This window comes from Aquila chrysaetos, chromosome 4 (assembly GCF_900496995.4).
Source record: "Aquila chrysaetos chrysaetos chromosome 4, bAquChr1.4, whole genome shotgun sequence".
Lineage (NCBI taxonomy): Eukaryota > Metazoa > Chordata > Aves > Accipitriformes > Accipitridae > Aquila > Aquila chrysaetos.
Genome location: NC_044007.1, coordinates 72,469,671 through 72,493,486, shown reverse-complemented (window position 1 = coordinate 72,493,486; position 23,816 = coordinate 72,469,671). Strand labels below are relative to the sequence as shown.

The 23,816-nt window shown below is 42.8% G+C and overlaps 1 protein-coding gene across 2 annotated transcripts in view; it reads right to left on the bottom strand.

Moving 5' to 3' along the window:
- Positions 1-546: 546 nt before the first annotated feature.
- Positions 547-23,816, bottom strand: part of EPB41L4B (erythrocyte membrane protein band 4.1 like 4B) — a 177,952-nt gene continuing 154,682 nt past the window's right edge. The window contains exons 23-25 of one of the 2 annotated variants that reach the window (XM_030011373.2): positions 11,062-11,130; positions 7,035-7,198; positions 547-5,402 (exon numbers count right to left, since the gene is read on the bottom strand). In XM_030011373.2, coding sequence (XP_029867233.1) covers positions 5,333-5,402; positions 7,035-7,198; positions 11,062-11,130 — 303 coding nt within the window. In that variant the 3' untranslated portion in view covers positions 547-5,332. The remainder of the gene's footprint in view (positions 5,403-7,034; positions 7,199-11,061; positions 11,131-23,816) is intronic. The other variant, XM_030011375.2, reaches the window with a different exon arrangement.

The following is a 23,816-nucleotide window of genomic DNA, read 5'->3' as shown; positions in this document are numbered from 1 at the left end:
GGCAAAATCAAGGGCAAAAATCTGAGTGAAATGTTTTGATTGTGTTAAAGCAAAAAAATATTTACAATGAACAGGCATTTATTTATTTATTTATTCATTTATTTATTTTCCTTCATAGAACAGTTTTATAACTTGGGGTCTTTCAGCCCTGTGTGAAATGGAATATTTCTCCCCACCCCTCCACTCCAGCAGTGCTTTTTGCCACCTTTTGAGCCCCAGCTGAAAAACCAGCAAAACGCCATGTTTCGCGTTTCTCCACCTTGATCCTGCCAGTGTTTTTCCAGCTCTGGTATTCAGCAAAGCGTGCCCCAGCTAATGACCCAACAGATGACTGGCACCCTACAACACTGGTCTGTAACTTTAAGCTGGAGAAAACCCTCTGGAGAAAACCGCTTTTTGAAGAAATTCTCTGGTTTTTCCTTAGGATGTTCTTTTTTTAATGAAGGTGGATCCACTTTATTAGCAACCAAATGTTTCCTTTATTTGGCATAGTGCCCCATGCCTCCTGAATGACTGATTTGACTACAAATTGCTCAGAGACTGTGATTTATTTTTCATCTCATTTATTGCAGGCATGAATACAGGAACAGGTAAACAGCTGAGCCGTAAAAGTTTCTCTCTAGGCATGTTTTCAACAAAATGCCATCATACACTGTCTGATGATACACGCTGCTACTCAGATGAAACAAAATGGTGTGAGCAATCTTACTTTAAAGCTGCTACCCACCAGTCAAAGCTGCAGCCGCCAAAGAAGCCTTCTCCTCCACTTGCTCTCTCCCTTCCCTCCTTCTCCACGTCATCTACAGGTTCTTTTACGGCACTTAACTTTACAAAACACAGTTGTGAAGCTGATCTTACATGCAATTATGGATCAGCCTCAGTATATTTATTGCAAACTCCTTGAATATCAGGACATTTAAAAAAAAAAAAAAGAAAAAAAGAAAGAAACAATATTCCATTGCATAATTACGAGTAGGGTTTTGTAGCCAATGAACCAGAAATGTATTCAGAAAAAAAAAAAAAGAAAGAAAAACAAAGGATATTTGTAAACAGTTCAAACAAAACATGGCGCTGCCTCCAATGAAACATTTCACTGCATTGCCAGCTCTGTTTCAAATGGGCACGTAGGCATCCTGTCGCAAGAGAGTTGTGAAGCCACGAACTGAAACTTTGGAGGATTAATTTTCAAACATTGCACTTTCAGGGTCTAAGTATGTCTGAAATGTGAAAAATCTGCACACACTGTGGGATCTGATAGAGATGTGGGATCTCAAACAACTTTTCTAAAGAAAACCCGGTTATTCCTTTTAAAACAAAATAGTGAAAACAGCTGAACCACACAAAAACAAAGCACAATTGATTGGCTTCCATAAGAGACTGCAATATGAGAAAATATTTAACTCCTTGCATAGCTATTGAAATGGCCAATAAATTTTGCTGGAATCACCCAAACATGACAACATTGCATTCTGCCGCTTAGAGACTTCACGCTGGAAAGCTGGGATCTGCTGACCGGGTCGGAGCATCGCTCGGGGCACTGTTAAAAGCCAGGGCCACCCCTGGTAGGCTTTGCCAGCGTGGCTATTAGCAAGAGGTTTCATCAACAAGCTATTCCCAGACCGGGCACAACTATAACGATGCCTCTGTGCTTATGCCGCTGTAAGTTACCCCAGGTCTCTGTTCTCCCCGTAAAGGGATAAAAGCTGTTCCGACAACAGGGTGTTTCTGGTAGTGTATTTACACCTAACACGCAAGGCTTTCGCTGGCAGAGCTACGTCGATCACAAATCATACCTCAGAGCACCCCTGGATGATGTAGCCGTGTCGGCAAGGGTTTGCAATGTAGACCTAACCAGAGGGACGGAGAGCCGGATTCATCTCACTTAACTTTAAGCAGCGTAAAGGTAGACGTTTAAGTCAGAGACACCTCCAGAGGGCAGTTCCTTTGATCTCTTGTCAGCGGAGAGTTGGGCATATTAACGTTAGGTGAGATGAAGCCTTTCCCAGGAGAGCTGAAGAGACGAACTCCGTTCAGCCACCCTTTCCTGTCACCGACTCTGGACACCATGCTTCAGAAGGCTGCTGTTCAAATGCGTTATCTTTACACACGTCAATGTACATGATAATGATAGCCTGTGCTGGGCTTCATGCTGCCACAACTACATAGGCAAGCTCATGAAAGCTAGCTCAGATACTTCTGCACTATTATATAGACATACCCTCAGGCAGAGTATCCTTTAACACCTGTAAAGTTAAAGTCGAGGGGCAAATCTAGAGTATTTGCCCCTCAGCGTATGTTCACGTTGACATTGTCTCGTTTACAACAGTTTTGGGTAACAGGTGTCCTAACACTGTAATTCCCAACCAAGAGGTGAGGCAGGAGGGTTTATTCAGAGGATGTGAAAAGTGAGACGCTCACGCGTGGCTGAAGAATGTACGTAGTAAGAAAGAACAAGGTGATGACATTCCGCAGTTAAAAGTTTAGTTTGATATCAGTAAAACAGTTTTAATAAAGCTCCATTAGACTACAGAATAGGAAACGGTGGCAGGCAGTGGATAAGACACTAAAACAAGACAAGGCAACGTACTTAGGGTTGTTCTGTGGAAAACAGCCCACGGGAACTAAGCGGCCACGCGAGCCTTTCCCTCTTCTCCTGGTGGGAACCAAGGAGGGAGGAGTCTCTGCTGTTTCTCAGCTATAAAGACTTGGCCGCTGTAAAGTAATCTCGGTTCACGTTTCTTGTTTTCCAGTTCTGGCTATTTCAGCTGAAGAATTTTTATACAACGGGAGCAAAACATTGCATTTAAAATAATAAACTAATAGCTGGTTTACGAGCCAGAACATCTGGTGGGCTGGTCCGAGTCAGGCATTCAGTTTTGCTGAAGGCTTTTCCTTCTGTGACCAGATTGCCCTAATGCGGGTAATTGGATCTGTTTGCCCCCAAACCTGAAGGCATGTCGCGGGGTTCCTAAAGTCCACTCCACGGCAATCAGTACGACCGAAACGTGCGTTCAGATCTGGTTTTGCTGTTTTTCCTTGACAATGACTTTGTGAAACTGCCGCCATTTTACACAAAACTGGGGCTTGCTTAACAGCAGGCAGAAGACCAGATTCAGCTAGTCAGCGCTGTGCCATTCCCAATGTTACTTTTGCTTTCCTCTCCCAAAACAGCACCTCTGATTACAATTTTCTTTTATTTGTTCTTCACAATGCTCCCTTTTACTTGGGCACAGACAAAATGCGCTGCTGCTTCTCCCTCTCCCAGTCCCTTCTGGGAAATGGTGAGTAACAGGACACGGGAGATGCAGCCTTTTGCGTCTGCTGCGTTTTCCCCTCCTTTCTGATTTCTTCACAGGGATTTACTGTTCCTAATCCATTTTTAATAACCTTGGGTTGATGGAGCGGTATATTAAGACATAAGGAACAGAAGTGGCCTGGCACCGTAACTAGAAGGTGGACAGCGTACAAGTCCTATCCGATTACCCAGCAAAGTCACCTGAGCGCTCCGAAATCTGCAGTCCAGGCGTGTTTCTATGGCTCCTTGTGCCCATTGCTCACGTTGAGCTACTTCATTACATTTTGTATTGCGAGTTTCTACCTAACACTTGTGCTGTTTATTTTGCCCCATTTTATGGCAACCAGAAAGGTTTGGGGTTGGTGGATTTAACTGGGGAGCCTAACGCTAATTTCTTGTCCCAGTAAATATAAAAGAGACAAGTCATTTTACACCTCCACGTTGCAATCCACAGTCCTACGATGCTCTCAAGAATTATCCTTTCAGAAAAAGAGCACAAGCTAACTCTGAAGGAAACTCAGTCTCACAGCAATCACTTTCCCAGCCTCCACACAAACAAACTGCTTAAGCTGAGATAAAGCCATCGTAATCAGTATCAAATTAAGGGCAATCTTTTATCTTAATACAAACAAGAGAACATAGCGTACAGAGTAACAGAAAAATATACATCTTCAGCCATACAAAACGCACAAAACTTTCCTGTCGGAAGAGTACCTTGTAGCTGACAGTTGTTGGTAGCTTTCTGGATGACCCTGCACTACTGAACGGGGGGAAATGGAGAACTTCTTTCTTCTTGGTTTTTTTTTTTTCCCTAGGAAACAGTGGGTGGCATTACCTGCATACCATAAACACCCTCCCTGGGGCTGCGGTTCTGCTAGCACTGGACTACCCACCCCACCTGATGCCCGAGATAGCTCCACTGAAGGTAAGAACCTGCTTGGGTGCTGGAGGTGAACGGGACGTAGAGCCAGGCGTACCCCCCACAGGTTTGCCAGTACACGCGTGCTGGTTAGTAGAGTGAAAAAAACGGGCATAGACACAGCTATGTCATTAACCGTCGTTGCTGTTATTCTTTGAAGTGACCAATCGATTCACGTCAGTCAGGAAGGTGGTTTATCTAGCCAGGAAGGAAAAAAATCCTCCCTGCGCGAGCTATGTCCACACCGCCGAGGCTCTGCAACCCGCAGTGCTGGGGCAGCAGCCGTCCGAGCGTGGGCGAGCTCTAATGCCTAGGCAACCCGGAGAAGGTAAAACTTCTCACTTCGTTAAAAAAAGTCAGTATCAAGCTAGAAAGTCAGTAGCAAATTACTTTAAACAACTGATTTTTTTTTTTTTTTTCATTAATGGAAATACGGTAAGATTTAGTTGAAGGTTTAGGTCAAGATGACAAACCATAGGGAGCGTTGGGTGCGTATACCTGTATGGTGGGGTGTCTTTCCCCCTTGCAGCTATTTATGTCTCTGAAGTGAAGGTTAAGGTTAGGAATTTAATAAGACAGCTGTTTATTTTTTTCTGTGGAGACTAACAGTCCTGGGGTTAGGATGTAATAATCATTCTTCTGCTTTAAAAATGGTTCTTTAACAAATAGCAGTAGCTCATTGCAATTTTCAGTTGTACAAAATGACATATTTTCTATGTTACTATCAAAATATTCTGCATAACATTAATTTCTGTGCACTTATTAACATATGTACAGAACAGTGTTTCCCAATAGAAATCAGTATGCTCCTTGCTGATCCTTTTTGCCCTAGATTTTCCAAAACCAAACCTGAAATTAATTGTGTTAATAGTATAAAATCTCAGGAGAGATAAAGGATTGAAGGTTTATTTCCCAGCAGCAAACGAATAAAGGAACTCCTTCAAGTTAAAGTCTAGCCGAGACCTAATTTTAACCAACCGCGGTGAATCCAGGCGAGCCAGGAATATCACACATTTTCCCGATGCATTATGTTGAGTACACAGAAGCAGAGGAATGTAAACAGACAGAAGGCACATGAAAGGCCCCAATCCATTCTCCATCTGACGGAAGTGCGAATTTCATAATTCTGTCATCAAGAGTCTTTTCATCATTTTCTCTCTCTCAAGTTCACGCCTCAGAGTCTCAGCGCTGTGTAATTAATGCACAAACAGCCAATTATGGGAACAACAATAAGTCTCAGATTTCAATTTAAAATAATTAACATTTTCAAAATACCAAAGGAGGGGAAAAAAGGTCAGACTCGATTCAGTGAAAAGGCTGATAACTGATGCCTGATTCACAACCAAGTACCACTTGATATTTCTGAAGAGCAAACAGAGGCAAGAAAAAGGACATAAAAAAACCCACATGGCAAAACAGTTTAGGATTTAATCTCTACCCCCGTTAAAGGCTACTGATTTCAAAGGAAGCCGGACTAGGACTCTCAAAATCAAACACCTACAGTAAATGCCATCACAAAAGACTGGTGTTACAGCCTTCTGCTCCTCAGCACGGTCGGATATTGGGGGACATCTCTACACGCTGAATTTACTACGGTCCTGCGCACGCCGGGGTGTGGGAAGCAGAGCCTGAAGCCCTCGCTCTCACACACCGAATCACTCCAGAGCCTGCTGACTGGCAGCCCAGTCTGCAACTGGGAATGCCCTGGGTTAGTGATTCCATTGCTTAAGAAATAGTGCGGGGGGAAAAAAAAACCAACCCTGTTTACTGTGTTGTTCTGAGAGTTAAGTATCTAATGCTTGTAAAACAGTTTGGAGATTTAAACTGCAGTGCAGAAACCTTGCCGTCCCTTCGTGGACAAGCAGGGGTGGAATCACCCACTTGTGTTTGAGACATCTTACAGAAGCTGAGTTCAGCACTACAGCTTCAGAATTACATTTTCACTGGAACGATAAATTTTTGGATGAGTTGGCAACGTTGAACAAGCGTGCAGGTGTAATTAAACTAACATCTGCAAAAAACAGCTAACAAATGAAAACGGGAATTGACTGTGAATCCAAAAGTAAAAAAGGCTCATCTATTATCATGCCAAAGAAATACTTTTCTCTTCAACATAAGCCTAGGACCTTTTTGCACTCCAGAAGTATTGAATATATCCAGTCCTACATTTGTATTCAGTAAATTATCGGCTTGGGAAATTCAGCTTTGCTTAAATTCTAGAATAAGAAGCCAGCATGCAAAACAGGTAGGATGGAACAACAGAAAACTGAAAGCAGGCTGCCTGTGGAAACATGGGATGGCTTGTTGTTTCTCTAAGAAACTGTAGCTTGACATTACTAAAAGAAAAAAAAAAAAAAAAAAAAAAAAAAAAAAAGAGGTAAAAGAAAGAAAACCAGTGCCCATTTTTCATTCAGAAGAGCGGGCATGTCTCAACCTTAGCTTTCCCCCAGGGACATTTAATTTCAAAAAACAAATTGCAACAGTAATTATTAAAAGAAAACATTTGTGGTTCAGACAAAATGACTTGCCTGAGGAATATCTTCATAACCCTTTCTCTCCAGGCCATTGGCCACAGAAATGGTACGCTGCCGGCCGCAGCAGTTAATTAAGGCAGGTTTTTTTCCTCAGAGCAGATATGTGTTATAGATATTTCTTTACATAACCCACCTATTCTGAAGTAGGTGTCAAGCAGCAACAGGAAATCTTTTGCTATCAGGGGAAACGTCACTTTATGGTAATTATGATAGAAAATGAGAAATCAAGCTGATACCTTTAATGCAGAGAGCATCATAGTATTTCTGTGAAAGAACTGCACGGTACCTGTCTGCCAGCGAAATCGGTTTATGCGACGTATATATTGTCTGGACCGTTGGAGTTGGTATAGTCTCTGCCAAAGATCTCAGTACGGGCGATGGAGTTACCAGCGTTATCTTAGGAGATGACTGCGCCGCACAGCATTGTAATTTGCTGTCTGTAAATTCTGCCTACAAAAAAAAAAAAAAAAAGTATACAGACACGGAAAGAAAAAAAGCGTAGATTAGCTTCTACTGCTCTTGCTACATTTCACCATCCAATTCATTGCCAAACACTCAGTAATAACAACTAATAATGAGAAAAACGGGGGGCTGTAGCTAAAGCTGCTCAGTGCAGCCTCCGTGGATGCTGAACGGCCACCTCTTTCGATGGCTCTTCTAGATGGCAACATGCGCTACGTGAGATGAAACTCCACGTACGGGACTGGCAGCATTCGGATAAAAGACATCATCAGTTTGGAGAATGCTGACCGCAGGAGATTTCTGGACTATTCTTCAGAAATCCTATACAATTTGCTGGTGGGTCCTCTGACTGATCTGTGTTTTGCAATAGCCAGGAGTCCGGGCTTGTAGGAGTCCGGGTTTCAAAGTGTCCATCCCTTTCCCAAATTCGCTAACTGGAACGTGCCTCAGGAGAAATATTCTTGCAGTATCTACTGACAGGCAATATTGGAAGGGCTGCTTTAGGACAAACAGCAAGCAACTATCTCCTGCCTTTCAGGTGAGGCATATCAGCGCTGCAGTATTACAACAGAGACTGTGCCAGCCTATACAGCTGGAGGGGGGGGGGGATCCCTAAAAATAAAACACCACCGTCTTGCTTTTCGGCACGGACTATTTCTCATGCCAAACCACAGTGGGTAGTGCCTGTGGTGCGCGGATGACCCTGACCTGGGAAAAGCACAGAGCAACTGCAGTTTGTCAGCGCGTCAGGACCATTAGGATATGCTCCTACTGGTATCGGCTGCATTTCTTTCTTGCCAACTTTTTCTTCTGAACTTGGTTCAGACTTTAAGGCAGGGAGGAAGAAAAGTCACCATCATAAAGGAGCAGCTATTTGAACAGCAACTTTTTTTTTTTCTTTGTCTTAATTATTTCTCAAATTCTGCAAGCCACACAGGATCAATGCTAAACACAAATCAGTTTAATCAGCGGGACAATTATTTGAGCCCAGGAAAGAATGGCTGTGTTAGGTTTGCTTGCTTATTGTCATTTTTTAACGTCTCTGCCGACGTTTCAGCTCAACCCGACTGATATGCTCCAAAACAACCTCTGAAGCAAAAGGAATTCCATTAATTCCACAAAATTAGTAAAATGGAAAATGTAAAACCAACTAAAGAAACTCTCCCTCCAACCCTGGCCAATTATGTGTGTAAATACTGGCTAACACAACCTGTCCAAACATCTCTCTCATTCAACTTTTAAAACTCAGCCTTACAAGCTGCAGGGGTATCAAATTTGGTGTTCCTCATACAGGATCCCTGTCTTCTGAGAACTGCCAGATCTTACTTTATGGCATGAGAAGGAGGCACCACTCTGTGAGGCTGAGGTAAATTCTCCCAGCCTTACTGAAATCAGCAGAGCGATGAGAAATTACACTTGCTGAAGATTTGCCCCGAGTGCTAAAGAGTATTTGCTCTGGATAATGGTTTTACAGTATATATCCAAAGCATCTTTTTATATATATCTGCTTGCACAGTATGTTTGAATCAAATATTTAACTGCTCTAAACAGATATAATTTCATTAGTTTAAATCTATGTGACTCATACCAGCCTGAGAATATGGTCATCAAGCCTGCCATTTCTCTATGGAAATCTCTGAAATTCAGAGGGGTTCCTGGCATGAAGCTTATTTTTAAATATTCCAGGCAGCCAAGTTCTCTAATTTTTCCTCTGATAAAATCAACACAGCTGCATATACACCACCAAATTAGAAGCCCTACACAAAAGGTAAAGCCTTCCAAATGTCACTGTTCATACCTTTTCCCCCTCAATAACATTTCAATGTTTTGTTCCAAGCAAAAAAAAAAAAAAAAAAAGTGAAGGGGAAGCAAGGAAAGCAAGGAAAAGAAAAAGAAAAAAAACCCAAACAAACAAGGAAAAAGATTAACAAATGTTACCATCTGGGACTGTGTGTGACTGGAGAACGTTCAGAGTTAGATCTACCTGTAAGTAAGTCCTAGCACTGATTTAGACCCTTCCTTTACAGCTCCCACCTGCAGGGCAGCTATCTTCAAGCCCCCGGCAGAGCCCGTGCATCAGGATGAACTGAAACGCTGCTGGGGAGAAGCACATCTCTTTGGGCTGGGATGGAGGACCGTGAAACACAGGACCAAAGTCTAATTAACCTTCCTAATCGTTTTCCCTTCTTTATGCAGTCCTCTAGGTAGCTGCTCGTTTACCACAGATGTTCGTACATAACTCTCTAAAAGGAATGCGTGGAATCATATGATGGATCGCACACCATTAGATTTTTATTGTAACGGTGTTTTAAATGTTTGTGATCTGGATTCTGCCCTCCACTCTGCCCAGGGAAACGGGACTTTATGGGGAGAAGAGGGAATTTCAGAAAGATTAGTTTGAATTTTACTCTGCTGCTTCTCTCCCGACAGAGCATAACAAAAATCTCAACATTGGAATTTGCCAAGAAACAGCCATTTCCTGCAAGATGGAAATTTCTGTGGGTAAGTATATCAAGGTAGCTTCTTTTTATATTTTAAAGTTCTAGTCCCCCAATGATGAAAAAATATTTTATATACCCCTCCTAAATTTTGCTTTCATCATAAATGTCATAGGCAGAAAAATAATTTCCTGACAATCATTACTAATTAGTGGGAAAGCTATTCTGGGTGTATCTTTTTTGCTTAGGTAAAGTAGTACTAGGAAAGACACAAACACTGTAACTTTGGTTTAGCTTTTACCACAACTGTACTATCTGGACTTGGCTGACCTAGTGAAAAGTTGCTGCGACATATTCCCGTGTATCTTTTGATACCTTTAATTAGAGCTAAACGGTGGCACTGACGTAGCTTAGGGACCCTAACTAACTCTGGCTTTAAAACACCTATTTGGAGAAAAACAACATTTAGGTCAAATCCCATGATCAGGTTTATCGTGAAAGAAAAGCCTCTTTCTTTAAATCATTAAATGCAGACAGTTACTGCACATGGCCCAACAGTGATTGAAGTTACTTATCTCTGATTATATGCCAGATATAGATTGCTGCTATCAGTAAAAGTTAAGGTTAAAGTCTGAAATGCTTTGTTTTGCAAATGTAATTTAAAAACTGTAAGTCAGTTACTGTGGTTTATAATTGTAATCAGAGAGTGTTTCTTATAAAGTAGATCATTTTGTCATACTTACTGCGTAACGCCTCTACCCTTAAAGTAGGACCTAGATTGGACTTATTTTTTAAATTATCAAATAATTGTTTCCTGTTTGTATGTAGTTTACCTTACCAAAAACCCCAAATCCCAACTTCTGTGAAAGTTTAACAAGAACTGAGTTCAATACTTGATTCAAGTTATTAAGTAAACATGGGAGTTTATACAAGGATACCATTGTAGTCATCAACACACTAACTATAATTCTTTTTTAAAATTCAGATGCAAATTCAATGAAAATCAGGCCCCTCTTTGTGATGGCACAGCAGGCGGTTTCGGGCAGGAGGCCATGCAATCGCTAGACAGAGGACTAAGTCTTCCCATTCCCTTATTGCTCCTTGGAAAGAGGCTATGGAGCTTCACAACTGTCCTCTACAGTCCTGAACTGAACAACATTCTGGGACCAACCGCATTAGCGGTGAGCCTTGACCTTTAACTCTTAGTCCTGTGTCTAGTAAGCGGCAATGTCTGAATGCAGGCAAGTTAATTATTTGTATAATGGAAATATTTAACTGATTTGCACTCTAATTTCTACTTGGAATTTTTTTTTTTTTTTGAGGACTGCTTAGCGCATAAGTTTCTGACACTGTTAAAAAAATCAGCTGGAATTGTGTTAAATACACAGTTTTTTAGTTGCACGTTCTACTTACAGAAAACTGTGGTACTGTTGTAAAAGGATCGAAAAAAGGATTAGATGTATCAGCAGGGAATGTCTTTATCTTTAAAAAAGATAAAGAAAAAGATGTTACTTTCAGAGCATAAAAATGCAAAAGAAAAAAAAAGCAGCAAAGCATTGCAACTACAGTGACATATCCAACAAATTAGAGCAGTTCAGCAGTGCTTGGACCAGACCAAAAAAGACCCCTCCAAAAATGCATACAGAAATCTGATGATGAATAGTCAAAGCATAAATATGAAAACTCGATAAATTAATTTTAGCATGTAATTAAATCTGTTGTGCAAATACAGAGCTGATTGCATACAATATATCTCCCAATTCTGTCAACAGCCATTGGATTATTATCTGCTGCCTTCAGCCAGCACTACATTTTAAAATGTGTAATATGAAGTGCAGGAGCAAATTCTGCAGAGCAGGAACTTTGGCTAAAGAACTTGTGCTTTCCACATTTTAGATTTCCAAAGTTTCAGTTCCACAGTTGCTGCCAAAGACAGACAAACGATCGCGTCAAGCGGGATTGAAAGAAAACCGTATATGAAAAAAGCACTGGGGACAACTGTTTGTTTCGGGCAGCTACGAGGCCCTGTGTTGAGAGGAGGGCTGTGGATAACGGGTGACCTTAGGAGGTTTTTTTGGAAAACCGCCCGCAGAGGTGAGAGACCAACACGTCCATGTGCCGAGAAGCCTGAGAGCTCCCAGGGCTTGGTCCATGGGCGTATGGTCACCGGTGTGACCAGGCCCTGCTGGAAGTCGCTTCTGCCCTTAAAATCACTTCAACCATTAACTGAAATTAAAGAAATATTAGAAGCAGCAACAATCTCTGTCCCACTGCATTGTGAATGCTGTTTCTCGTGATTTTCCTCTTTAGAATGCAGACGTTATTCATTCATTCAAAGAGATGACAAAATAGCAAATAAAGGTATCAGTTTTGAACTGCACTTCATGCTTTCCGTTTGGAAAGCCACATTTTTCACTGTAAAGGTGCGTTTTTCACTTTATTATAGAAACTGCTGTGCATTTGTTTGTTATGAATGTCTTCAAGCATAACTCACTAACTACACATATATAACTGTTGTTTAATAATGAGGAAAGCTACCCTGAGGGCCTTGAGCCCGTAGGCCAAAGCAAAACCTGAAATTATGACGTCAAATATAATTAAGTAAGTGTATAGTGTTTATTTTGTAAATAAAATAACAGAAGCATACTGGCTATAAGGATGCCAAGGGAAATTAACAGCCATCTGTGGGCCCACTTCTGCAAACACGTGGAATTAATCTGGCCATTAACTGTCAGGCTTCTTACACACAAAGAGTATGGATAGCAAAGATACAGTTAAACATGTAAATACCTTTTTTAACAGAATAAAGGTGTTTATAAGTCAATTACGCAGGCGCAAATGAACAAACAACTGTGTGAGGGAGAAATTCTTTTAAATCACTATTTTCTATTCAAACATATTAAAGAAAATTTCACACTCCTTTTATAGTCCTATATTCACGTCTGTTAGCAAAGTGTATGTACGCTACAATGCCGATTGAACCTACTCATTGGATTGAAGCAACAGCTCCTTGCAAGTTTCATACCCAGAGCCAAGTCTGTCAACGCAAAACATGGACAGCTGTAGCATGTCTCACTCTTTTGAGACACAGCAAATACCCACGAGCCCAGGTTGTCATTCTCAGGTTATAAAGGGTTTACAACATGACGTTGCAGTACAAAATACAAGCGCACTCCATTACGAACACAATATTTGAGCCAAAGGCAAACAGGGATGGGAAGCTGGTTGCTCATAGGCAGCGTGAGTTTGATATTCTACAGCCAAAATCTCTCTAATTTTGCAGGTTGGTCTCATTAAGGAAACGAAGCACGGTGACTGAATACAGAAAAGAAAAATGACGCAGAGCGCTATTCAAGAGCCCACTGGGATTTGGGACCAGAGGCCCGCAAGAGGAGTCAGCCCTGATTACACACTGCGGCACACAGCCATGCAGAATACTCTCTTGCAAAATCAGTCCTGCCATCTGTGGATGTGCCTAAGGCCAGCCTACGTATCAAAACACGGCAAAAAATGGTTACCCTGGCTTAGTTATCAGCGCGAGTTCCTCTCTCGGGGAGCTGTGCTTATTTAATCTTGGGAATAAGACAATCTCGATAAACGAAAGGCTCTCTAGGTTCTAAACCCACCAATTTCCGGCACTTTAAAGAAACTGAAAACAGAAATTAAGGAACAGAGGGGAAAAAAACATACTTGCGTTCAATTTAAGAGTGACAAACAGAAACCACCCTTGCTCAGCCTTTAGGATTTACTGTCTTCCTCTCAACTTTTTTCCATCTGAGAAGAGACCACTGTTACTCAAATGGCACAACGGAGTTTATCGGTTTGGCCCGGGCCTTGATAAGAGTGCTGCTGCCAGCTCCCACAGGCAAAACAGAGAGACAACGCTGTTGTTGTCTCCTCAGCGCTGGCAAGAGGTTCTTATCTATTGATGGCTTGGCTCCTTTGAGTACGAAGTAGGTACAATGTCCTCCTCATCCATGCGACAGCAGAAAAATTCTCTATATTCGAGAACACTTTTCAGACTGAGGATACGCAGGATGGGGAGAGAGTAGCGTGGAAAGCATCAGTGAAGCAACTGGTTTATGTGAAACTGAATTTGGAAATTTGAAAAGTCTTTTCGCCCAAGAATATACTTTGGCCTGACTGTCCTGCATGTCCACCATGGCCAGCAGTGTGCTGATAACAGCAGCGGTTGCCAGCACCTGGGAAGAGGAAGAAAACCCTGTAATTCCCACCCCACCACACAAGGAAAGCAGCGTCATGTGTGAGTCTCCTCCTAACCCTTGTCTTGGGGTCGAGTTTATTGCATGGAGTCAAAACTCTCAAAGTAGCTCAAAAAGCAAAACAACTCTCTGACCACAACAAGAGGCGAAGACCTAAATGTTATACAGTGCCCACACGGTATATAGCCTCTCTCCCTGTCCTCGGAGGAAGACACACCATACCTTTAAACGTCTCCTGACTCACGTGGCAGAAGCAGACTCTAAACTTTTCCTGGCTGCTTTCCTCTCTCTGCTGCGGCAGCATCTGTTGAAAGATGCCACCTGGGGACCGAGAAAGGAAGAAGAGCAGAGCCATCTCCAGCACCTACCGCAAACCTGCCGTTCCTCCAGCCTCTGGAGACCTTCAGCAGCTTCCAGGCTTCACCTGGGATTGCAAACACCAGGGGAAATTGGGAAGAGGAAAGAGGAGGTGGGCGGCCCTGTGTGCAGGACAGTCTCGCGAAGCTGCATTGAAGCTGCTCAGACTAGCAAAACACAGTAGCTGCTAGCGCGTGGATTGCCTATAGCCAAGCTGCTGAGGTATTCTGTCTACTTTGGTATAAGACAAAACGAGAAATAACAGCTTTAAAGTTTACAGCTGAGCACAAAAATTCCCGCGGTGGCAGCTGGAGCAGCAGCCGTGTCCACATTGCAGACCTGCTCCGATGAGCACGTTCTGGCACGCTCAGGCTCTTCCATGGGAGCGAAAGGGACTAACGGGTGTCACAGGGGCTAGAGAAATATCACGAGCAACGAGAGGTCGGAGCTGTACTTTCGATAACAGCACAGACAGACTCTTAAGTATAAAACTTGATTTCAAGCACACCTGCTCTCTGCAGCAGTGGAAACAGTCTTGCAGCCCCAGTCACGACCATAAAACAACCTTTAAGGCAGGTCCCATAAGTAACCGTCACGTCACAGGGGCACGGCATGAAAGGGGAGTGAAGGTGTTCTGCGTTCCAGCGGCATCTCACACGCTGAGGGCTTGTTTCACAACCTCAAATGCCCCTTGCTTGAAAGGTCAGGGTGCATTACCATAGCAGAACTACTTTCGACAAGTATTTCCTCGTCCGGAATATTTAGCTTGGCAAGTTGAGTATTTACTAAGCTTAAAAGAACAGTTGACTCTTAACAAAAAGAAAGAAAAAAAGAAAAGAATAATACAAAAAGGATCGGCACAGTCCCAGGACAGGTCCAGTGGTCAAGTAATCTTTAAGGAGAAAGATCTGAAAACCAGTCAATATAACAGTCACATTGATTTTGTGGGAAAATGAGTCGATTTTTATTCCTCTGTGGCCAATTTTCTGCTAGTACTCAAAGATTCTTGTTGCATTATTAGCTGTCCATTGGGGTGACATATTTTGGAGGTATCTTTGCCACACTCAGAAAGAATTAACAGCACTAATTTTCCTTGATATTTATACTGCAAGGAAAAATGAAGGAGAGTGAAGGAAGAAAAGGGACAACAGGACAAGAACCTTCCCCTTTTCTTTGCATTTGTGCAAAGAGCTCTTCTGGATAGAATTTAAAATCTCGGTAAAAACAATTGTACTCTCCTGAAACACCTTTTAGATGGGTTAGGAGAAAAAACCCGTAACTTTCTCATAAAAGCAAATGGAAGTGGAGGGAGACAAAGAAAGAGTACTTTTATCAAGTTAATTGATATAAAATTAGCTATTTTTGGTATTTCTATCGGAAGGGAAAATTACAAATGCCCTTGCTGTGACAAAAAAGTACCACTTTTGGGAGAAGTGGGCTTAATTTCGATATGTTCTCTTACATTGGGGACAGTCAGTATATTCACTGCCCTGCCACAACTTACTTTCCTTCTACAAAGGTCCGGTAAGATTTTCTGCTGTTGGCACTTCCCTTCCCTCCCACCCCCTGCACCTTGGCTGGAGGCCTTTAAAACATGATGGAGAAAACGTGTGATCTCAGTGGGTTTGCACTGTCACTTTGTATACTGGCCAGATGGAAGAAAAACTTCAGGCCAAACACTTCGCTAGGTTCCTGTGCATCACAGCAGCAGCAGAGCTGCTAACACCCGAAGTGGTGTCAGAAACACGGCCCTCAGTGTACACATATAGCCAGAGGAATATTCTGTGGTGCTTTATTTCAAAATACATGCTATAAGTTGAATACCATCACATCCATACAGCACAGAGGTTTGTTTCTACTCATAAAATTAGAAAAGATCAGCAGCCGAAACTTCTGGATTACATAGCAGAAGCATTTCCCAGCATTGCAGAACTACATTGCCGTAGCATTTCCCAGTCCTGACGTGTGATGTGACTTTAAAAACACCAGTTAACCATTAGACCTGGTTTCCAAAACCAGTGATATGATCCTGGACTTTGCAATTGTTCAGTAAAGCTCCTTGTCTGCTGTCATACCATTTCAGTGGCTGAAAAGAATAATAAGGCGGAAAATGTAAAACCAAAGTGGGAGTAGTTCCTGGCTCCAATGATCGATCACTCAGGTAATGTCAACCCCAGTTCTCTCCCTTTGCATGTGGCAGCAAAACCAGCACGATAGGTAGGCAGGTGTAATCACTGCCTGGATGTACGGGGCAAAAATCAGACCAAACCAGTGCAGTCCAATAAACTTGTAACAGGATGGAGACGTAAATCGGCAATACCATTGGCTAGTCAGTCTTGGAAAAGGCTTTGTAAACTAAATGCCTTGATGAACCACATGGTGCGAATCCTACGCGCATTGCCTCACAGGCCACCTTCGTTCCATGGGATGCAGAATTTTTTCCACTTGTTGAAATGATACCCAGGTGTCAGTGTCAGCAGACAGATTTCATTCATACGTATTAAAGAGGGGCAGTTTTGCAGAAATGTACTATTGAAAACACCCTGGGGCACCCAATGTGAAGTTTCTGAAGAGAATGGCCTTCTGTGCAAGTCGCTAAGCCAGGGAGACAGTGTGTGTTCAGAATGTCCCTGCCCACTGTCGCTCCCTCTGGGGAGATAACACCGCGAGATCTCCCTCCTAGCTCCACCTGGTCCTTGGGTCTCCCTTGGTCATCTTGCAAATAACAGGCGGAGACCGGAGTTCAAAGAAACGCTTCGAACAACGTTCATTGACACCCAAGAACCACCGTAGCTAAATCCAACTGTTTGACTCATCTGACTTATCTGCTTGGTGCGAGTTTCCACAGGACTGCAGTACGGAGTCCCCCTCCCCACAGGTACCACTTAATTCCTTTTGGTAAACTGAGAAAGCTCCACCTTGAAATTCACGTCCATTCCATGGTATCCTTGCTAAGCCAAGTTCTCTTGGGGTCCCCTCAAATGGTGAACTTGCCATTCCTCTGCTCACGGACATACGCCAGCCCTTCTCTGGACCTTGCTGCAGGCTGAGCGCACGTGTCATGGAACGTGCTCCGGCGGCATACGTCACGTTCTTGATGTCTCACTGGGTGCTTGTACAACAGGGATGGCACCTTCCTCTCCATCAGATATTTTCCTCCGACTTAGAGTGACTTTGTGCAACCCTTCCTACCACAGAGGCGTTGTCACGAGGTGGCTGCGTGGCTCCTTGGCTGTCCTCCAGTGAATTCTGGTTCCCAAATGGATGCTCAAGGGAGTTCATGGGAGTGACGTACGAGGTTCAGTCTCTGCTGAAGCTTGGCTTTGCTGCAGCTATAGCATTTTGCAGATAATTAATGCATAGTAGTTTGTGGCTACAGTGTAAGCTATACACTATTTACAAGCAGGTCTACCTAAAACACAGTAGTTAAGATGCCCCGGGTAAAATCCTGAATATTCATGCCAACTTTTGTACTAATTTACAAGGGCAGCCCTGCAAATCGTGTTGGTGCTAGTATTCCTCTGATGCTGCCTTTAAAGATGGAGTACTCTGTTGATCTTCACTCTAAGGATTGTAATCATGGGTTGCTAGCAAAGTGATTTCAGAGATATTCGGAGGGGATGGGGAACGATGGCAGTAATGTTATTAAGTGAGCCCAGCATCTCTCCAGCACATCAGAAGGGAATGCATGTCCTGGATCATTTTTACAATGTAGCTTTGCCTTGAGACTGTTTTTGAGAAGACATTCTTCAAAAGAATACAGAATAAGAACACTTCAGATGTGACCAAAGCAAGACAGTGTCCATGCTCTCACAGTCTTCAGGATTTTCAGTACTCTTTTGCTGACGCTGCGAAGGCGAGCAAGCTTAAGCAAAACATAACCTCAGCATGTGTTATCAGCCTAGTCAGCATCCCCTGAGGAAAACGTAGCAAGGCAAAATGATGTCCCAGTCCTGATGCGTTGGCTAAAATGCAGACTAAAGATTGCAGCGTTTTCTTGGTCCTTGTTTAAAACACGGAAAGGAAGCAAACAAGAAGCAGTAGGTATACTCGCTGGATACGGCTGCTCTCCAACGTTGCTGCAGAGTAAGTCAGTTGCATTGCTAGGACAGCTAATGCAAAGTTACTTTTTTGCCCCTTGGTCTTTACCAATGAAATCAATGATGATCCAGTGCCAGGTGCCTAGATCGCGTGCACAGCCAACAAAGTCAAGCGGCATCTTCTGCAGGTGGAGGCTGTTGTCATAGGAGAAAGTCACTAAAGATGAATAACACCAAGAGGAGGAAGTGAGTATTGTGATTCCTGCTAGTTGAGAGTGCCCCAGGTAAGCCATAGAATTCCCAATTTCACTGCCAGCAAGCAGACTGTACATGCATTTTGTACCAGATGGAGACTCACCACTAGCCACACCTGATTATTTCTAAGCACAGACACTGACAGCTCATCATCCAATAACTGTTGGTTCACCATGCCTTATTAACACGGAGACTTCAAAGCCAGGGACATTTCAATGAAAGCTGACTAATAACCACGTAACATACATGCACTTTTTCAAAAGCATCAGTATCACATTCCTCCACTGAAAAGTTATGATAGACTGATGCAAACAGTGCACTGCCTGACCCTTGTCCAACACAAACAAATAGTTTGTCTTTCTACTGTAATCAGTCTCTACTTCTGCAAGAGCAAAACCTGGCTGAAAGTCCTTAAGTGTCCAGAAACTCAACCAATCACGGTCTCCTTGAATGTCAGGGTAGTAAGAAATACTTTGCATTAATTTTCTGTCCTATTTTTCTGGGCTACTGAGCTCTGCCAAAATCCCCAGGCGTTTATACAGTTCGTTATTCTAAAGGAAAGGAATGGTACAGGTAGATTGAAGTCAGTGGAGCTGCAGAAAAAATGTTAAAATTACAAACTGGTGCACTACTTATATATCTATCCAGAAGGACACTTGAGCGTATTTTCAACTTCAGCACGTGACTAGTCCCAGTGACTACTGCAGCCTTCATCTATGCATATGCCTACAAATTTTGGTGACCCTTCATGGATTAGGATCTCCTCAAATACACATAGGAGTGCTGACTGCTGCGCTGTGCTCCAGTTTGCCGGTCTCACTACTCTAAAAGTCTGTTCTGAGCTAAACTTCTTCATAACAATAATCCTCTCCCATCATAATATGCCACCTTTTCCAACACGCATCGTGGAAACAGAGCACTGCTTTAAATCTAGTGGATACAAAACTATTTGATTCTGTCAATAAGACCAACTCAAGTAGAAGCTGAAAGTCTATAAGGAACAATGTTTTGCTTGGTTTAAGATTTGTGCATGAACAAATCCAATCCCATATCTAGTAAATCTTTTGTGATAAATGTTACATATAAAAACCTATTTATTCATAACCTCAGGTCTTTGGCTATGGAATCGTTCATATTGCCAGCCACCAAGCATTGAAAAAACACAAAGATTCTGTCCTGACTGCAAGTAAAATCTTGTTCTGCTCAAACACAACAGCTCATTAGGCATATACATGTACAGATTCAAACACCTGCATTGTAATACTTTGCCAATTCAGCGCCATGAAACACATCAAATGCCTCTGTGTCTGTTGAGTCCCTCATTAAACCAATCCAGTATCAAAGTAAACGTATTGTTCCTTTTCTCAGCTTATTTCCATCTTTTCAAGAACAAATTGGGATGCTACCTTAAGAGCCAGTCTCCCAGTCTGAGACACTGTACTCAGGCATGTTCCATAGCTAAAGAGATTAGTCCCAGCCAAGGGATAATCCCAATCGATTAGGGCTATTAGCACATAGCTCACTCTCGCCATTCCTTAATTACAGCAGAAATGTCTCCTTTGGACGGAGAGGAAAAGTACAAAACTCCTCCGCTTGGCGCAGGAATGACAGCAGTTTCAATGCCAGAAGGCTGCTCTATCATTTGAGCAGAGCTCTGCTTCCCCATAATTTGTTTATTGGGCAAAGGGTCCAGGGGATCCATTATTAAAGACATCTCTGTGAAAGCGACTGAAGAAGATTATAATGCTGCAGTGAACGGGAAAAGAAAAGGGAAATGGGAGAGAGGCCAAACAATGACAGTCTTCTCCCTGGAGGTCTGCTTGTGGCATTTCTTCAGGGGAAGAAACACACTGCGAATAAAATGTCACAGGCAGATAGATCCTGGTCCCCAGTCAGTGACTTCCTGCCCATCCCAGCAGGAGCTCACTGGGAAGCCAAACTGGGAGCTGGGGATTTCCTGCAAGGCGTTATTTCCAGCACCGCTGCCTCCAAGGCCCCTTCCCAGCACCGTGTGGTGATGGAAGAGGCCAAAACACACTGTCGTCTGGCAACCTCTGCTGATGTTACGGTCCCTGGGAAGATTAGAGTTAACTCATTTGACTCAGAAAAACCCTGAAGTCTTTCTAAAATCTAAGAGGAGCAGAAACTGGTCCTGCCAACTTCGTAACTGGGGAACAATGAGGGGGCTTACAGCGATTACTTTTAATTTCTCCCCAGGAGCCCTGGGATAGATGAAGGCTAAGATCCAGGATACTCTGTTTTCTTGGGCGGGTGTCATTCTGATTTGTTGTTGGTTTTGGGGTTTTGGTTTGGGGTTTTTTTTGTAATCTGTGCCCGCTGCTTTTTGAGCGCTCCCTCTGTGCACAAGCAAACATGGGCTCTGCTGACCGCAGGCATTCTGAAGAGAACGAGCTTTGTCTGAAGTCTGGGCAGCTCAGCCACTGATGCAAACACATGGAACTCTATCTGGACGTGAGCACTTGAGCTTCACGGTTATTGATTTTGACAGTTTGCTCAACTCGGATGCAGCGCGAGATGAGTGCCGAATTGTGCGCAAATTCGGGTGGTCAGAAGCCCACTGTGCTTGGCACACCATTTCCCGTCTCCAACACTGCCAACAGGATTCTCAGCAGAGCACGTGCACGTGGCTTGGTGTGCGTGCCGGATGGCACGGGCAGCTCCTTCATCAAAATCCATCCTGCTAATATCTGGCGCTTCGCCAGAAGCGGCCAGGCGACGTTCCGCAGCGTCAGAGCACTTGCGAGACTCTAGCCAACTTTTTGGCAGAGGAACAAGAAACGACATTAATTTGCTAAAAGAGTTTTGTAGAGGTTCGCTTTCCTGACCTCCCTGGCTGTTCCTCCTAGAGGGTGGGGGGCTTTGGTCTTAGGTTGCTGAACGTGAGATGAATGCCGTGCCAGAAAACAAGCCATAAATCCGCAGTTCTTCCATAGCATTGGTTTTGCGGCCAAGTTCCAAGGAAAAACTCTAAGGAGTATGCAAGAACTGTTTTCTATTCAGCAGGTTTAAATTGGATGTACAGCACATCTACCTCTGTAGAAATTTTCTTCCTCAGCCCACAACAGTTTAGCATTTTGTTTTTCAGAGGGTGATACAAGGGGTAAGGAACAGAAGAGGACCCTTTCTACTGAGTTCAGTGGTTTTCAATCCAGTTACCGTGATAGTTGATTAGCTGGAATGAAGAACTCCTGTTTCCTTCCTTCCACAATTAAATTACAATTTTCCTCTATGATCTACAATATTTGGGACAAGGCACAGAAACTGCGGAATTACCGCAGACGTGCTGAGATTTATGCGAACTTCAAGTTATCGGTTCAACTTACTGGTTATTTCTACTGCTGCCACTTCTCTGAGTTGTACAAAGTCAAAGCAGAAGATCTGTCCTGATGTAAATCTCACAAGCCAATGACTGGGTCTCTGTTTTGGTTTTGCTTGGTAGTAGACAGACTACAACGAATTAAATAGATATTATGCCTTGGTAGGGGATTTTCCCACTGTTGTGAATAACAGTAAAAAGCAGAGGACGAATCAGTAGATATAGGCCATGAGAGAAAATCTCTGGTCACTTAGGTGCCGCTTGTTGTTCACCAGAAGAGACTGCTACTGGAACTGCTGAGGAATTCTCATCAGAAAATGCCTATTTATTCAAACTGAATGTGTTACAAAAGAAACGGTGCTGATTCAATTTTCTCTATACTTAACTCCCCCCCCCCCCCCCCCATTTTAAAATGGTTTCACTCAGCATTTTGTCAGAGGAATTTTTAGTGCCTAATTTAGAAACGACATTTTGGTTGGAAACATGAGTTCATTGAAATTAATTAACAAACATTACTTGAAACTGAAACGCTTCGCAACTGCTAAAATGAAAACACTTCAAACTGGCCTGATCCTTCTCTCTACCCTTCTTACTGCGCTCTGGCATTTGGTTCAGGATGTTTTCCAAAATGCAGGCTTTTCAAAGAAAATATAGACCACCAGATTTTACTTTAATCAAAGAAGAAGAAGAAAAAAGAAGATTTCCTATCAGTTCTGATTATTCAACTGAGTGGCAAATAAAAGGAAAGTTTACTTGCTCTTTTTGCTGGTTTTACAAACTGAGTCACCCAGCCAGTCAAAAAACAGCTCGGAAAGCAGATGTTTCCATTTTCTGTTGGAGCTTGGAGGCATTCAATTGAAATTCCACTGAACAGCCAAGCAGTTAGCATCACACTTGCTATCACACTGGAAAAATGTGAATTAGAATTACACATATATCAATTCATTAGTGGGTTGGAAAGAAAACAAAACACACAATAGTTACTCACTGGAGTCTAAATGCAATTGTCACTAATCAAAGTGAGGAAGAGAGATTATGAACTTCACAGCTGCTGAGACAAAGGGAATTATGTACTTCTCAGGCCAAAGGAAAGGTGATTAATATGCCTTTATCAAAAGACTTTGAGACTTCATGACTATACTTGTCTCATTCAGAGAAAACATAAGAAGATATACCTAGTTTCAAGTAGGCACTTGCACAGAAGCTGAACATTTTTCTATTACACGGATTACTGTAGAGTAGAAAAGGAGACTCAGCCAGTACATCCAAAAGTTGACGCTCTAAGTCTGAAAAGCCCTGTCTATCTATTGTTCACTTTTATTCTTCTCAGGCAGACGTTACACCTGCTTAACTGCTGCTAAAGACATTCACTTGCAAAGTAAAGCAATAATCTGAAATTGAAAACCAAAATTGAGCAAAAGTATGACTGAATATATCAGACCTGATTTACAACAATATGCAGGTTCTAAAAGATTTGCTAAAGATTTGCCTTCTCAGCTTGCGGCAGGAGGTAGATGTCAGCCAGTTTGAAATCTGTTTGCTTGCATTTACTTGATCCCCTTCACTTACTCTGATGTTGATTTCAAGCAAAAGAGAAAGCCACTGCTGTCATGGAATGATCATGTTTTTGATAGGAGGCAGAAGAAAGGGATTGCAGGTACCATTTTCTTCTTCTTCTTGTCCTCTTTTTTTTAAGCTACAATAATGTTTATGATCCTCAGGTTTCCTGACTTTCCTAACCACTGCTGAAGTGGTGGCAAGCTATATCGCTTCAGAGGCACTTAGAAAATCTTTGGACTAAAAATGGTTATTGCACTAATTACACAAAAAGAGAAGCACCCAGACAGTCTTGCACTGCCCCGTCTATGGTGTTTGGCAGTTTCAGATGCTCTGCGCTGTCAGGGAGCAGTCTCCCTAGGATCTTGCCTGTTAGTTGGCCCCAAGTCACTGTTATTG